General features: G+C 33.9%; 1 protein-coding gene across 3 annotated transcripts; it reads right to left on the minus strand.

Moving 5' to 3' along the window:
* Positions 1–776: 776 nt before the first annotated feature.
* On the minus strand, positions 777–13705 carry LOC25487306 (germinal center kinase 1). Of its 3 annotated transcripts, none has more exons than XM_013609199.3 (22): positions 13567–13705; positions 12794–12922; positions 11261–11317; positions 10059–10086; positions 9853–9975; positions 7541–7652; positions 6393–6430; positions 6207–6260; positions 5731–5799; positions 5486–5602; positions 5136–5204; positions 4610–4689; positions 4189–4320; positions 3837–4110; positions 3474–3563; positions 3076–3165; positions 2828–2992; positions 2354–2478; positions 2133–2265; positions 1504–1628; positions 1247–1420; positions 777–1143 (listed from the first exon to the last, which is right to left on the minus strand). In XM_013609199.3, exons 2-22 carry the CDS (start codon positions 12886–12888, stop codon positions 1104–1106), a joined length of 2190 nt encoding a protein of 729 aa, XP_013464653.1. In that variant the 5' UTR covers positions 12889–12922; positions 13567–13705; the 3' UTR covers positions 777–1103. The 3 variants fall into 3 exon arrangements, with proteins under 3 accessions (XP_013464653.1, XP_013464654.1, XP_024632446.1); XM_013609200.3 differs by having other exon boundaries at positions 3837–4113; XM_024776678.2 differs by lacking the exon at positions 13567–13705 and adding an exon at positions 13252–13361 and having other exon boundaries at positions 3837–4113.
* Positions 13706–18598: the final 4893 nt, after the last annotated feature.

Genomic DNA, 18598 nt, shown 5'->3' on the forward strand with positions numbered 1-18598 from the left:
AATGAGAAAATAAAAATTATTGGCGTCGTCTAGTATTAAAGAGAGGCTCAGACTAGGGTAGAAGAGGGTTTCGTATCTCCTACCGTGGACGAGTTATGTGAGTCGTTTGATGAGTGATGTTTCACAGATTTATCATGGATCGTTAATACCTTACACATCTCATTTATCTTTCTTCCCTTCATCTCTCTCTCTTAAGAGGAACAGTAAAGAAGAAAAGCATTAAACTTGCAGAACTTGTCCAATAAATCTTAACAACCTTCCACACCTAATGACTTGATCTCTAATAGTGGATGCAATTATTTGAAAAATTATAGAAGGGATTCCAATAATAGTTAGTTAACAAAGAGAAAATTACATAATTTGATTCTAGCAATAATCTTAAGGAAAGGAACAAATCTGAATATTTTTTTGAAAATGAAGGACATGTTTGCTGGTAGATTGCACATGTTAAGAAATTGGAAGAAGAGTTGATGGACAGATATAGTAAAGTCAGATCTAGCATAAGCTCACTCGCCCATGGCGGCAGATATAAAACACTCTCCCACTAAGGCGTCTCGAATAGAAACCTCTAATTTTCATCCAAAAGGATGACGATTGTTTCATTGAGCCCAGCAACATTCTATAACTTATTGTAGAATTCATAATTCATGTCATCATTCTCTTGGTAAAATAAACAAAAGAAAAGAACCAATGAGATATTTCAGTAGCTGCAAACTTATTCATTGAAGAATCACACCAGTCTAATTATGCATCCATTAAACAAAAACCTGTATAACTGATAAATAATGGGGAGAAGGGGTGATTTATGCATTAACTTGTTCTCCCATACCCAAAGAGAGAACTATTGGAATATAAGAATCAATGAAGTCTGTTACAATTTGTATGTTACTGTGAGAAAACCTTAATTATACAGCACTGCTGTCACTAATCACTATCACTACGAAGGATAAAAAAAGAAAAAGAAAAACAATTTGATTAACAATAATACTAATAGAAAATTGAAAAGCAATTTCTTATAATGATATATATGTACATTTAATCAAAATAAATGCATCAAAATAAACCACACACAAAAATGACAAAATAGTAACTTCTAACTTGGCTCAAGACTGGTTTAGATCCCGTGAGGTTTGGCCTTGCCATCTGTGAAACAAAGAATGAAGATTATTCACAAGCATGCTCCAAGCCATATAATTTACAATTTATAGTAAAACTATTCAAAGGGAAAAATGGTAACTTCAAGAACCTTGATAGAAGAAATCTTGCAAGTGGGCTTAAGTTGCTATTTGGATGAGGTTCCTTGCTATGTTGTTTCCTTCGGTTATCAGCCTCTGCATTTTGGGTTTCTTCGGTTAACTTGGCCTTGCTGAATAGTTGACTTGCCAATCCTTGCAGGTCTTTCAATGAATCTTCCTTTGAACTGCACACACAAGCGAATGAGAGAGAAATACTTTCGTTTTCGTTAAAATTGGTTTGCGTAATGAAAATTAGTAAAAGACAAACCTTGCTAATCTCTGAAGCAATTTTTTGACAAGAACATCAGAGGATCTAGGCTTTGTGCCCTCCATATTTATTAAAGAATTGATAACTGCCCGCATAATTGGCCCCTCTGGATCGTCGGCAATGGCCTATATAGCAAACAAAAACATTAGCAATGGCCTAAGCAACCAACACAAACATGCTACAACAAATAATAACAGATTAGAAAAGATTCTATTCATACTCTTAGTTGTTGAAGCATACAAAACCTTCCATCTTATCATATAAAAATTTATGTGTCCAATTAATGATATAAAAAGTATGCGTGTGTAAAAAACCATCACGTAAAAATCATCATGCTTTATCAAATAGTAATGGTAGTCAACTTTAAATGTATAGTTAATAGTGTTGTGCATCATACTCACTTCATTTCCAAATAAATTAAATCCTTATTGTTTACAATAGATGTAACGATAATTTAGAACAGTCCAGAATCAAATAAAACAAAATATTGTCTGAAAGAAACCAAAGTACAGTGCAAGATGCTCTACTTGGCACAGAAAGCTAATTTAGAACAAGAGGAAGGCATAACACAATGTTTGTTCTAACATACAGTTGGAAATAATAAGGATCAAATATATGCACGGCTTCACCTCTTTTAATGAAGGAATGAGTAAAACTGATAATGGCGCTGACGATGATAATATTCTAGCACTTTCTTCATCATCGCTGGCATAATGCGATTTTGACATGCCCCTTTGTGCATCAATATATTCACGATATGATCTGGAAACAAAATGTTCCTTAATAATTTACGATCAAAACTTTATTTCATCAAATGAATTTTCTTTAACCATTGTTGCTATAGAAGTACCTGGAAGAATCAGTGCTGCTGGTCATTTGGTCTCTTTTGCTTTCCTGTATATCGCTATTGATTTTCCCCCGGGAATGTCTTTCCCGAGCATTCACTTTTCGACCTCCTTGGATAGCAGCCTTAGCCTGTAGAGACGAAAAAGTAAGAACGTGTTATTTATAAGAAATACCAATTTGACCAAGTAATCACAAACATGTGTCTTCTGTAATAATAAACGGCTAAATATGCAGAAGAAAAAGTAAAAAGGGTGCTTAAAAAGTGGATTAAGAAGCAAATATACCCTACAAATTGTCTGGGTAAACTAGCAAATATATAAAATGGGAAAATGCAATGGTAACTGTTCTTTGAATAAACCAAATGCATCTTGGAAACAAACTCATGCAAGAAATGGGGGAGGGGGAAAAGGCTCATCATGCCGCACATTGATCAACTCACAAGTGAAATCACAACTCATATATTACAAAAGAAGAGAACCTCAGCTAGGTTTGCAGCACTGTCTTCAAGGGAGGCATTTGAGTTTCTGTCATGAAGTCCTAGTCGGGACCTTGGAGTCCGTGGAGAATCAGAATCATCATGTTGGCTACGCAAAACAACGGTTCCACTCATAGAATCATCGAAAGAAGCATAACTGCTGCTCGACTACATTGCATTAAAATTCTCAATAAGTGACTGCAAAGATGAAAAATCAGTTTCTTATCAGAGTAACTCGGCTTGAATGCTACCTGGGAGCTCTGATCACGAAACACAGATGGCTTTGATCCTTTCGGAGATCGAATAACAACAGTTCCTGATCCATTCTCAGACAATTCATCCTGTAAATTGAAGATTTCAGAAGATCAAAACATTTTATGGTTGTTTAAAATGAAACTTCATCGAGTTCGTATGAAATCCATCTTTAATTTATGACTGACACAACTCATTCACTGAAGATCTAAAGAGGAAATCTCTGTATTATACCACCACAGACATTTTAATCAATTTTAGTGTATGCTAATAAATCGTTTGGTGGCGACAAAGGATGGACACAGAAACTGATGCTGCTAGACAGCAATGGATTAAAATTCACATTGACTGCACAAATGATCAGTTTCTTATCAGAGTAACTCAGCTTGAGCACTACCTGGGAGCTATGGTCACGAAACACAGATGGCCTTGATCCTTTGGGAGAGCGTACAACAACAGTTCCAGATCCATTCCCAGATAATTCATCCTGCAAAATCAATATTACAGAATGCATTTACATACGGTTTGACAAGGTGAACTCCTTTAATGATTATAAAACCAAAGACATTTAAGTTGGTGTTTATGTCAGATAAAATGGGTAGCAATATAGGATGGAAAAATATAAATATATCCAATGTTTTGTAAATACCAGAAACACCTCGAGGTTCCCCTTTAGAGATATGGCTACTCAATATATCATTCAATTCATTAAGTTCATTTTCTGTAACAAAGACAGATATTCATAGTAAGAATCAATTACATCTTCAAACTGATTATCCGGATGCTCGTGATGGTAAGGAGCTCTAGGATCTTTTCCTAAGGAACTTTCAAGTGATTGATTGGGTGCACTTCTATTGGCATATCCCCCTTGATAGCCAGCGTCTAGAGCTTTTCTTTGGGTAAGCTGATTATATGAAACGTCGGTTTTCTTATCTCTAGACTGAGGTGGCCGCGAAGCATGTCGAATGGTTCCAGTACCCTCCGATTCACCAATGCTAAAGTCCCATTCAGAACTTTTCAAGGTTTTAACCTGACTGCTGCAAATTACAAACTGTTAACAAAAAAAATCAATTTTCAAAATTAAAAACCAGTAGCCAACAGTCACAACCAACCTGGGTCGACTAATTTCTTCAACTCTAGAATCTCTTGCTACCTTCATAGTATTCGATGCCTCGCTCATCCCTCTTGCGCCATTTCTAGATGCCTCCAGGTCTTCCTTAATTTGGTATTTTGGACGCTCTCTACTGTGAAACCACAAGGCATGATCTTGTCAAACCACGAGCTGGGAAATTATATTATAAATTTCAAATGAAAAATTTTGCTAAAAACGCATGGTGAAAAGGATTTCAGATGTTTTTTTTTAAAAGATAAAGGATTTCAGATGTTACTTTAAGATCTCAGCATTTATTTTTCTAAGATACACTAACTTCAGAATAAATACAACGAAGAGAAGAAAAAAGTAGCTAAAAGCAAAAAAGAGTAGAACATTTTTAACTAAATATAGCAAGATATTTATCAATAACTCACTCACACCTTATTCTTTCCAAAAGCTTTGGACTCTTCCTAGCATTCCGAATAAAACGGTCTTTGAGAAGTTCCTTAGCACTTGGCCTCTGGAATTGAAACCATTACAAGAGAGAAATTAAGAGATTGATATAGATGAAACAACTTCACCAGTTCCAAATTTTGTCTAGTTTAAAAAAGCCTTTAATTAAGGAAACTAAATAATCCACCACTTCAAGATAATAGTGAGAAATTTCAACAGGGTCAATAATTCTAGTATCTTTGTTCTTGTTAAATTAGGATGCAAACTATAGAAATCAAAAGCTAAATAATTTAATTAATATTTCTTATGAAGCTTTTCTCAATAAAAAGATGTTCCAGACAAAGCATGGTAAAATAAAATTGGATGTTCTCACACTATTGACAAAACTGAACATTTTTCTCAAATTAAAACATAAAAAAGAACCTGTTCATTAACAAATATATGAGAACTACCAGTATTGTCAATAGAAACAAAGAAAACAGTAGCAGGTGTATGGAAAGCACAGATACTTGCCTCAGCCGGAACCTTCTTCAAACATGATGAAACGAATTCTTTCATGGGGCGAGAAAAATGCTCATCTAGCTGCAGAAAAGGAGATTAAATGTCAACCCTTTGTTTTCATTTCCTATTTTCACTAATAATTAGAAAATATCATTTGTTTTCATTTTGTATAGTGTTTTCAAATATTTATAAAACAAATGACGAAAACAAATTGCAATAATCTTTGGGACAGAATCCAGTGTGAAAACATGAGATAAATACAAAGACATTTCCAAACATCTCCACTAAGAACACTTTGTTGGCTTCAGATAGTTCAAAAGTCAAAACGAAATAATGATTTGTCTGATATTGAAGAACGCAACCTGTGGAGGATTTTCTCGTGGTATGATGAAAAGCACCCTCATGGGATGAAGATCAGCAAGTGGAGGCTCCCCCTTTGCCATCTCAATTGCAGTGATCCCCAAAGACCAGATATCTGCCTGCGTATACAGAATTACAGAGATGATTCTTAGGGTAAAAAATGAATTTAGGGCACGACAACATAAAAATGGAAGCACAGAACCAAAGAGTAAGATAACAAAAGAGTAGTTGAATAATATATTACAACCTTCTCATTATATCCCTCTGAGTTCTGAATAACCTCGGGCGCCATCCAGAATGGTGTTCCTACAAATGTCTGTTGTTATCAAATATATTAGAATATCCAGTCAAAGATGAAAATAATAATTTAGATTCCACATATTTTTCGTTGTAGAAAGCATTTGATGCACTTGTTCTAGTAACGACAAAAATTTAGATCTATTAATATAAACCAGCAATTTGACATTCAGTTTTCTGAACTCATATCACACCAAGACACGAAATACTTAGCACCACATTTCTTTCACTTGGTGAGTCTATACATTGATTAGATTACCCAATTGAAAAAGGCACTTTGTGCTCTTGAGAGGAGGTTAAGAGCGGGATGATAAATTATAAAATAACAGACATAAGTTTAAATTTAGATGCAACAAATAAATATTATATCAATAACCCATCCATGTTAAATTGATAAATGGTTTAACCTTGATGAAATGTGTTTACCTTTCTCCTTGATATAGTCCTTGTCAACTGGGCAGAAACACCAAAATCTGCAACCTGGTGACATTTTTTACACAAGATTCAGATTTATGCATTTAAGTCCACATCTCACAATATTATGTGCATCACTTTTTAAGTTATGTGAAATACAAAAATACGAATTATAAACTCTTTCAGAGTACAGCATACCTTTACATCACCATTCTCTGACAATAAAATGTTTGCAGCTGCATAATAGATATGCAAATAATGTCAATTACAAAGTTAAATGTAAATATGTAAAAAGAACATTTCCATGACTACAGAACTATGTTAAATATCCAGAGGATATCTTATAATATCATATTTATATCTTCAAATAGTTTAGAGTATCTTAAATCATCTCTTGGTAATAGTTTCCATTATCCTTAATTTTTCAGATTTTTGTTTTTTTGTTTTATTTAATTAGGATTAATAATCTTCTATTAGTGTGTGTGTCTGTGTGGGTGGGTGCGCGTGTGTAAACTGCTGTTTCTAGAATTTGGGTTTGAATCCAACTTAACCCCAGAAAACTGACTTCTAAAGTGAGGATTACCCAAGCCTTACATGCACAACTTAGGTCATATCTCTAATCGATGCGGGACCTTCAACACACCCCCTCACACTTGGGATTAGACATCAGAAGCATGGACTAATACGGGTGGAATAACCTAATCTTGACACCCTCTCACACGAAGGACTTTTGGAGCGTGGACAAGTGTAGGTATAATAAAACAGATCATGGCCAACTAACAGAAATAGATAGGCTCAGATACCATTTTAAAATTTTGGCGATAGGTCTAACTAAACCCCACAAAATTAGTGTACAAGGGGAGCATGGCCTAAGTTTTATAAGAACTACTTATATCTTTGAATAGTTTATAGTAACGAGTAACATAGAAGAACTCTAACGAATAATTTCTATATTTCTTTTTATATATTTTTTTATTTATATCCTTAATTAATTATCATTAGTTGTCTTTTATTAGTACAAATAGAACTCAGTTCTTTGTCGTTTAAATCACATCATTCACACAAATATCAAGATGATTTTAGTGCATGTTTAAAAAACCATTAAAACAAGATGAAAATGCACATCTACTTGAATTTACAATTCATAGATTCGATATTATCATGTCCATATAACTTTGGAATGTGAGAAAACCTTGCGCAACTCAGATCCAAACATGCTATTATTATTCTAAGTATTCCTTTCGTCATCCTATGCCTAAACCCTATAATTTTGTCACTGCATACAGAAGAAAGAAAAGAAACTTTAAAAATACAGCAAAACCAATGTTAAGGGTTGCTGCTGATACCTTTAATGTCTCTATGGATTTTTCCTTCGTTGTGTAGGTAATCCACAGCATGCAATAAGTCACGAAGAATGTAAGCAATTGACATTTCATCTAGGGGAGGACCTGATTGGAGCTACAGAAGCAAAACCAGCATTAACCCCATAGAATAGCAAACGAACACCATACAGAAAATTGATGTTAACAAATGTAGAAAAAGATGAATAGTGGTACACAAAAAAAGACCCTTAAAAATGGGTAAGCATCCTCTCAATTTCTCAAAAGAAATGGAGGCCTCCATTACTAATGTTTTGAGTGCGTAAGGGTCTAATAATGCACAATATATGTCATCATTTTTAATGATATAAGCCTTTACAAAACCAAAGACCTAGGTATTGAAGGCCTCCAGTTCTTTGGAGAAATGGAGATAATCCATACTTATTAAATCATGGTTTAAATATGTCATTGGTCCCTGCACTTTCATCAGATTTTGGCATTGGTCCCTGCACTTTGTAAAAATATTGGTATTGGTCCCTCTGTTAACTTTCTGTTAAAAAAAAAACACAAAACCAACGGAGTGCCACGTGGCCCAATCATTTCACGTCACGTGGCACCAATATCAATATTTTTACAAAGTGCAGGGACCAATACCAATATTTTTACAAAGTGCAGGGACCAATACCAATATTTTTACAAAGTGCAGGGACCAATTCCAAACAAAAAAAAGTGTAGGGACCAATGCCAAAATCTGATGAAAGTGCAAGGACTAAAGACATATTTAAACCTTAAATCATTAACCTTGAGAAGAAAGAGAAAAACTTAACACTACTAATTCGGATGATGTTAAAGTACAAACATCAATACTATTATACAGACTAATTCTAATATATGATAATCAGAAGACAAAGAAAAAGGGAAATTAAATGTTGTCCGAATAATGACAAGCTAACAAAGAAAAACGGAAATTAAATGTTGTCCAAATAATGACAGGCTATCATCATGGTCATATGTTGTCCAAAAAAAAGGAAAAAAAGAACAGAATGGAATATTTTTTCCTAAAATATTACTGTTTAAATATTTATAACGCCCTACAAGCCTAGTGTTTTAGCTTCTAGGTTTTTAACTAAAGAAAAATTAATAAGGAAAGTACAAAGAAGGATAACAAATATTCCCAGAACAGCAAATAAAACAAACATAACAAAAGAGAGTGAATGTAAAAGACAAAATTCCAAAATGTACAAGTCCTCGAAACTAAATTAACCAACATATCTATAAATTCTAAGTTTAAATGCACTTTTTCGCTCTGCCATTTGAGCGAATTCCGATTTACCCCCCTGTAAAAAAAAAATTGGGATTCCAACCTTGTAATTTAAAGAATCTTTGCTTTTAGACCTTCATAGCATTTGACTGTACAAAAATGATGTGGCAGAGGGTAAACCAAAATTCGCCCAAATGACAGGGGGTGAAAGTGCCTTTAATTCTGTAAATTGATGCCACAAGTAAAAGAGAAGAATCTTTAAATTACGAAGTTGTAATCCAAAAAAAATATTATAGGGGAGTAAACCAAAAATCGCTCAAATGGCAGGGGGTAAAAGTGCATTTAACCCTAAATTCTATTGCCCTTGACAATGACAAGGTTATACTTAAAACGTATATGGTACCATTGGTAAGGAAGTATAACTAAAACATCTAAATGTTTATTGAAATATGCAACATTACAATCCAGTTTTATGCATATTCTTTCTTTGGTCGAGTCTATATAAGACAGGATAGGGTAGCCAATCCCCTTCCCTTAAACTCCCAATGGAGTCTGAACCTTTAGTCCAAGATGGAGTACTAAGTGCTCAGCCATACATTTTCCCTGAGCATTCGGCCATATTCTGAATGTCTATACATCCACTTCAAGTTGTAACCATTTTGTCCTGACAATAATTGTGTTCTAAGAACTCATGTAACAATTTTCTCTCTTGATTGTTTATTTGTTTGTCCTCTTTTGGTTTAAAGCATTTTTTTCCAAGGATTTCCTATACCCTTACTCCAGGTAATCTTCTCAGTCACAGAATTTTTTTTCTTTTCTTGATTGTTTATTTGTTCTCTTCTGGTGTAAAGCTTTTTTCCAAGTTGTCCTCTTTTGGTGTAAAGCATTTTTCCCAAGGATTTCCTATACCCTTTACTCCCGGTAATCTTTTCAGTCACAGAATTGTTTTTCTTTTATAGTTATACACATAAAATTAAATTGAATTACACACAGTTTAAGGGCAAGCAGGAGAAGTTTCACAAATAGAAGCATTGCTGAACAAGTGAAAGGATAGAACAAATAAATAGAAGTAACCTACTAGGTCAGCAACAGAGCCGCCAGCCATATATTCCATTATTATCCATAGTTTTGTTTGATTGAGAAAAGAACCATAATACTCGGTAATGTATGGACATCGACATTGCGACAGAACGGAAATTTCCTGAAAAAAATGAATTGATATGAAAATTTTAATCATTTGGGTACATCAAATGTGAAGCCACAAGTAATCCCATAAGATTATACCTTCTGAATATCGTCAATGTCATCTTCTCTGTAAAGGACCGAAATGAAAGGAAATACAAATTAGAAAGTTGTAAGCATGAAATGCACAAGGATTCTGAGTGCAACACGGCACAACTATGAGCCTAACGCCCTAACCTAATATTAACTACAAAAATGTACTCACAGAATGTCAAACTTATACACATTACAAAATGAGGCCCAAATGCTTTGCTACGTGTTCAAAACTTCATACCTAACATGAAATGTACATAGTAAACTGATATAAAAGACTTCCATGCTCCATCAATAAAGTTCAATAAATTCAAAGGATACATAGGGATCAGAAATTTGTTACTACATCACAGTACCTATTGTATGGATACCAAATTATACATCACTCCTCGCATGTAGATATTGGAGCCTAATGATGATGATATCTGTATCTATTATATACTTTTAATCAAGATAAGAGCTCTAAAGTCAGACTCTAACTCCATGCATATGAAGTCCTACACAGTGTGAGTGGTAACATTCCTTCTAATTTACATTGCAGACGAAGATTGTTTGTTAAGGCACAAATCAAGCACCTTGAATTTTCAATGCCCATTTGACTAACTTCATATTTCATTACCAGACTTTTGCCTACTGACCCAGTGTCCTATTCCTTTATGTAGTTGAGTCAAAACGTTTCTTAGCCCAACCTCAACATATTTCACTTCTTCCATTTGCAGTTTACAACAGAAGAAAACGAGGAGAGCTGAATATGGGAAAATTTTAGGTAACAGAACTTTTAGATTGTGCTATCTGGTTTTCAACTAAATGTCAAAGGGAGAATGATGCAGAACATCACTCCTTTTTGAAAGAGAAAGACAGCACAACTCCATTAAATTTATAAATAAAATACCCAAACAACTCCTGCAGATATTCTTATTTTACTTATCTTCATTTTTTTACGGGTGTTGGATACCCTTTGGTAAAGTATGTAAACTGGATCCTATCAACAATGATCCCTTACCACATCACTGGAACACAATCGTAAGAGCTTAGCACTACTTCATTAAGGTATAATCGAATATATGACGGGAGAAAATTCTTTTATCAAATGCTCCTATAAAATTGGTCAGTGCCCCTAATGTGGCCAATACTTCAGTTCCTTGAATGTTCTTATAGAATGTTCCTATAGAATGTTCTTGAAAATAATAGAAGGGTGACAACAAACTTACGATTCTTCCAAATCAATCACTTTGATGGCAACTTCTTTGTTGAGCTCCTTGTCAAACCTGAAAATAAGATAGTATGACAAATCGATAAACAACTAATTGTCCATGTCTAACTTAAGGCCTGTAAATAAAGAGATTTGGAGAACAAAAACTAGTTCTTTAGATCAGACAGTTTTACATATTTGTTATTACAAAGACAACTAACAAAAAAACAAACATATTTTTGGAAGTTCCTCTAATGTATTCTTTTATTACTATTTTCTTATTGAAAGTGCTCTATAAACAATATCTTCAAACTTGCTAGAGTATATTATTTTCTGGCATCCTTGCAAGCAAAATTCTATTGTCATATATGAAAACTAACACAACTTGAAAAACTGCACTCTGCACATTAGGTTTCAGTTTGCAAAATCCAAGTGTCAGAGAGTACCTCCTATATAGAGAGAACATAACCTATTTAGTATATAAGCTCTCGTATAATTTGCTTCCTTAGTTTCCTTATATAATTGGTTGCGCTTTGGGGGTTCTCAAGTAATTCAATAACTTATTTGCCTGAGTACGTCATAGTGATAAAACCCTAACACACCTTTCTAAATTACTATCCATATTCAAGTCTTTCTAGACTAAAATTCAAATCAATTGGAGAATGAGAAATCAATTAAGATTTTGAGGAGTGACAATGCAAAAGATTATTTCTCCCACAAATTTTTGTCATGTATGTCCACTCATGACATCTTACATCAATCAATGTGTATAACTCGACAAAATAGATTAGCTTAAAGAAAAAATTCCTATCTTAATTGAGGCTGCAATATGCTGTTGCATACAAACATGCCTTTGTGTTTAAGGGACTGTTGTGCCTTTGGTGGTTATCTGGAACAATGAAAAGCAAAATGTGGTCGCTTGATCCAATGTTGGGCCTGAATATTGAGTAATAACAATGGTTACTTCTAAGCTTACACAGGGAACAGAGTTACATTACGAGTTGAGGTTTGGAAATATTGATCAAATGAAAATGGACTGTGATAATCACGTAACTTTCCACATTGCATCAAACCCAGTCTTTCATATAAGAACCAAACATATAGCAATTGATAGTCACTATTTATCAGGGAACAAGTTCTCGCTAAGTAAATACCAATTGAGTTTATCAATTCTAGTGATCAGATTCAAGATGTTCTCACAAGTCTCTTTGAGATCCAAGGACAGAGTTCATTGATGCATATGATTTGTAATAACAAGTTGCATCCTCTAAAGGTTCTATATTCACACTAGCATCAAGTTTGCAGATTTCAGACATTATATTATTTCATGATATCAAATGAACAAACCTAAAAACTTTAGCCCCGTAATAATTGAATTCTCAATATTCCACCATCAGAATCAACAATACAGAAAGTCTTACATCAAGAACTGCTAATCACCCAATTGTATTACCAATGTGCACCTAGATCTACTCTTTTGATTTATTGTCAACACTCGAAGGCATTTTGATTTTGCAGGGCACATGAAACCAGTTCTAAAACTAACACTTACCCTTTATATACATCGCCAAATGACCCCTGTCCAATAAGCTCCAACGAAGTGAATCTCGTTCCTGTTGCCTCAACAAGACCTGCTAGATCCTCCATTTTTAACAGCAAGTCGTTAACGCCTTATACACATCTGAAACACCAAACAACCATGAGCTTAAAGTGAAATTCAAACATCTTCAACTCCCCCAACACTCTCTAAATTCAATCCATCAAAATTAAAATCAAAAACAAACTTTTTCATTCAAATATACAAATTTTCAAAACAGAACTTGCACGCAACATAACGAAATTAAACAAAACAAAAAAAACGAACTTTTACACAAATTGCACAACCCCATTTCACAAGCAACACAATTTATGAAGAAATTAAATGAAATAATCAAAACCCATCATAGAAAAATAATAATACAGAATGAAGTTGAATTCAAAATTTACAAATTTTCAAAATATCCCACTTACAAGCAACATAACAAAACCAATCCAAAAATCCAAACTTTTTACACAATTGCACAACCCAATTACAATTTCTTATCAAAGTAAATGAAACAATCAAAACCCATAAAAAAAAAGTGAAACTTTAGACTGAAAACAAAGCATAACAGGTATGAGAAGTTAGGTGAGAGGGTGCAAAAAGCAAAATTGACTAGCCAACAAAACGAAACAGTGCGATGGAAAGGGAGAGCGAAACAACAACACCGAAATCGAGATTTGATAGAAGCATTTGAATGAATATCTTGAAGCATAAGATTGGGGAAAATTGAGATTGAAACTTACCAATGGTTTAGGGTTGATTGATGGATCTGTTGATGAATTTGAGAGACAGAGAAGAGTGTTGTGTTGCAGTTTGGAGGTTCCTTCAACGATCGAAGAACAAACTTTGTCTTGATTTTTTTTTTTGGATGATAAAATAAAAATAAATAATATTATAGATTTTCATATGTTATTTTTTTTATTTTGTCAAAAAAAAATATAGGTTAAATTGCATTTTTGGTCCCTTAACTATTTAGGTAGTATCACTTTGATCCCTTAACTAAAATTCCATTTATTTTGGTCTTTTAACTTCTCTTTGTTACACATTTTGGTCATTTCCGTTAGTTTTAATTCAAAAACGTCAGGTTTTCTTCATCTTCTTCTCCTCTTTTTCATCTTCATATCATCTCCATCAACCTTCAACAACAAGAATCCCAGAAAAATTCTAGAAGAAAATGAACAAAACCTAACGTTTTTTAATTAAAACTAACGGAAAGGACCAAAATGTGTAACAAAGAGAAGTTAAGGGACCAAAATAAATCGAATTTTATTTAAAGGACCAAAGCGATATTACCTAAATAGTTAAGGGACCAAAAATGCAATTTAGCCAAAAATATATTATTTTTTGATGGAAAGATTTTCATAATTTTAGAAATTAAAAATTGTAATAAAAAATGTTATTTTTTTGAAGGAATGACAAAAAAAATATTATTTCTTTGATGGAAAGGTTTTCATAATTTTAGAAATTAGAAATTATTTTCTATCAATTTTTTTTATTAAAAGGAAAATAAGGGACAGGAAAAAATGATTGATATTAATAACATTAAATTTAACCAATCAATTAGCATATGTGTTGTCTTCTCGAAAGGTACGAGTAAAAAAGGCTATCCAAGGAAGATAAGAGAGCTTCTTAATGAGAGGGAAAGTAAGTTTGCATAGGGATGAAAATCATGCTAGTTAGTATCAGCGATCAGATCCGAAGTTGACTGGGAATCAGGTTCCATGATGATAGACGGATAACCAAAATCTCAAGCCATTTCAAGGTCTTTCTAAATAGTCAAAAGTTCAGCCAATAAATTTGACGTTCTACCACGTGATCCAAAAAAAATTGTGAACCCAAATTCTCATATTGTTTCTTTGAGGCCTCCAAAACCTGGATTATCATGATTACCAAAAGAAGAGTCGTCCACAATCACTTTAATATATCCTTTAGGGAGATTCCAGCGAACTTGACAAGTCACATAATGTTTGTTAGTGGGACTGAGCGCATGGGCCATTGAAGAATGATAAGAGAGTATAGTGTTAACTGAAGCCAAAGTATCTTTCTTCACATTTTGAAATATATCTTCGTTTCTATTTCGTCAAATCTCAAAACTGGTTCAATGAAAAAGTGTTCGCCTCACTAATAGCATGATTTTAAACCAAATGTGACAATTATGCATGTAAAAATCATCATATTTTCAATCAATTTGGATGGTCGAAATCATGAATTGGTCAAAAATTTGAACTCGAACACCTAAATTGTGCAATTCGAAACAGAGGGACCAACGTTGCAGTTTTTCCAAAGCAAGGGGACCAAAACTACATTTAAAATATTTTTCTACATTAAATATGAGAGTAACATTGTTCATAAGTGACTTACGTGAGAGGATCATAGTATTTTTTTTTATGTGAATGGGTATCCCTGGTCTGCATGCAACTACAATGATTAATCCATTGAGTCGGATAAAATCTCTAAGAGTGACAAAGCTCCCTCTTAAGTGATTTAACAATGTTGTATTCTTAGGGTTGGATTTAAACTCAGAGAATTCAGTTAAGATGGAAGGGATCTATTATCATCTCATTTAAGAGTTATTAAGAGGATGATCATAATATTGTGACATAGTGTATAGTTTTCCCTTTTTCCAATGAAAAACTGAAATTACAATGAAAGTTTGGGAACAATGTGGGGGAAAGAGGTCTATATACAATCATAAAAAAAGTAGTGAAAATAAAAGATAAGATATAGAAACTCTAAGAAATCAAGCTTGTCACCATGACATAGATTTGAAAGACGGTCAACACAACAACTGACTTCTTAGCAAATATGTTTGATCTCATAATTCCAGTCTGGTCGATCTATGAGAGATAAAGTTTCAAGTAGGAGGGGAAGCAGGTGAAGGTTGTGAGCCTTCTTGAATATGATCATATTAACCATTGCGAGGTAGTCCATCTCAACAATAGTGAGAGAAAAACTCAATTTGCTAGCCATTCTCCAACCATTTAGATTCAGGCAGATTTGGACGTCTTGAAGTAGATAAAATAGTCACAAGGAAGGGGGGGTTTGAATTGTGACCCTTTAAAAATTAACCTGAAACTTAAAAGTGATTCTCAAGTAGTTTACTTGGAATAGTTAAGTTAATATTCTGACTTCAGAACGTTCTGAAGTTCATACACATAAACAGTTTAATAAAGTAAATGTGTAAGTGTGTGTTGTGTATACTGTAATTAAAGAGTATATGGAAGAGAGAAAGAACACACAGAAATTTATAGTGGTTCACCCAATGTGGGTTAGTCCACTCCTCACAATCTTGTGAAAGTTTCCACTATGATGCTTGAGATAACCTCTCAAATCCTGCACCTTACAATCTTGTTCACCTGAACAATTACAATCCTGTATTCTCTAAGCCTCAGCAGGCTTGCACCTTCTTGCTAAGTTAACCACTTAGACTTTTACAACCTTTGCTCAACCTAACACTTTAGGACCTCTAAAAGTTAGATGAGACTTTGTTACAATTTGTATGGAGCTTGAATGAATGAAATCAGACAAGAGAAGAAAGGAAGGAAGTGTTATCTTTAAAGAGATAGCAGAAAGAATTGATTTACACTACAAGAAGATATTAAAGAATCTTCAGTGATGATCAATTCAGATGCTAAAGCTTCAAAACAACCTCAAGTTGTTTTTCTTGTATGCTTTGCAATTTGTGTGGAGTTTGAATGTTTGAGAATCAAACAGAGGAGGAGGAGGAAGAAAGTTATCTTTGCATGAGATAACAAAGAGTATTGATGTGCACTAAGGAAACAAGAGCCTTAGAGATTGATCAATTTCAATTGCAAGAGCTTCAAACAAAATCAAGTTGTTTTCTTGTATGCTTTGCAATGGTGCAAGTTTTGCTAATGCCAAGTCCTCTATTTATAGAGTCTTTGGGCTCATATAGCCGTTGTAGGGTGTCCAATGGTGTTATGTCATGTGTCCTGGGTCCCACAAGCTTTAACTTGAAATTCTGGACAAACATTCTGATCTCTGATGAACATCAGAATGTTGTTGTGTTCATGATGATCTTCATCTGGGTTCATCATGTTCTTCATCTGGGTTCATCATGTATGAATGAACACATGAAGTTCTGGGCTATGCATATGCTTTTCATATGAATTTCTGGACAATAACCAATGTATGGACTTTTCTTCATACATCAGAATGTTCCTTTCCCAGATTTTGTCTTGGAATCGGTGCAGGAGGATTTTGTGGGATTCTGCATCTTCATGCCCATGCTTTGAGAGATTGTGTTGTCCTTGTTCAGTACCAACTCTCAGACGTGTCTATCTCTTGTTGAAGATGAGAGATTTGCTTTGCTTTTGCTTTTTGCTTTTCATCTACTGTACTGTTCATAAAGTAAGCATGAGCTAAGCTTGAACATTCTGATCATCAGAATGTTTGATATTCATGATGTTCTTCATCTGGGTTCATCAAGGATGAATGTCAGATGAGTTTCTGGATCCATTCCATACGTGACATGAGATTTGTTCAAGTGTTATCCTTTAAAAGTTACTTCTCCATATGCATCAAAAGTTGCTTGAAAAAGTAGGATAATGTTGAATCAAATCTGTCTTGGATTTGGTGCAAAAGAGAGAGAGAGAGAGAGAGGATAGTGGATCTGCAATCTTCAGGCCCATGCTTCAAGGAGATTTGCTTGATTCATCTCAGAGTACACGTTACCTCTGATGCAAGATCTCCTTTTGCTAGCTTTTCCATCTTTCCACCAACTACACTGTTCATGGCTGGAAGCATGTGCAGAATTGAACATTCTGATCTCAGAATGTTCCATTTGTTCTTACTTTAGGTTGATTTGTAAGACTTAACTTTTAATGTAATCAAACCTAATAGTAAGATACAACTGAAGTGCAGTGAATGCATCATCTAGGACAATGTTCTCTTTGGAATATTCCTAGTACTTTAATGTTCATAGTCTTGGATGAACATTAAAGATCCTTTTGACATAGTTCCTTGTCCATGCCTTTATTTGTTGATAGATCCATGCAGATGTACTTTTCTGAACCTTTTTTTCATGTCTTGCATGTTCTTGATGAATCTGGGTTGCTTCTGAACAACCTTCTGAACAGGGTTCTGAACAACCTTCTGAACTGGGTTGCTTCTGAACAGAGTTGCTTCTGAACAACCTTCTGAACTGAGTTCTGAACAACCTTCTGAGCTCTCATCAGAACGTTCTGATCAAACTCTCTGATCAACATTCTGAACTAACTTTCTGAACTTCAGAATTAGTTCATGGATTCAATGTCCTTTGATTTTATGCATCTTGGTATGATTCAAACCTTGTTCCTGTCTTAGTGAAAACACTCAAGAGCACAAGTTAAATACCAAGGAATTAATCAAAGTCCATTTAATCCTTAATCATTAAAGTTTATTATCTTTAAAATTAATTAGGGATTTTGCCTCAACACGTCTACTCAACGTCTCCAACAACACCGCACCGACACTATTAAAATTAACAATAGATCTTTATGTCTTTTGAACAATGGTAGTCAAATCAAAATTAGTGCTTTCAAAGTATTTTTTATTTCTAGCACATCATATTTCAAAACATTTTTTTCCAACCACGCTCCTGAAAAGATACATATATGAGATTATGTAAATTAAATATCATATCTAAAAGGGAGGAAAACCATATATGTTTTGACCAATAACACATCATAAAGATGTGTGAAATTTTGTCGTTATGATGTTTACCAAAAACACACAATGGATCATAACTGATTCCTCTTTTAAAAAGATAATTTT

The sequence above is a fragment of the Medicago truncatula genome, chromosome 2 (assembly GCF_003473485.1).
Source record: "Medicago truncatula cultivar Jemalong A17 chromosome 2, MtrunA17r5.0-ANR, whole genome shotgun sequence".
Classification (NCBI taxonomy): Eukaryota; Viridiplantae; Streptophyta; class Magnoliopsida; order Fabales; family Fabaceae; genus Medicago; species Medicago truncatula.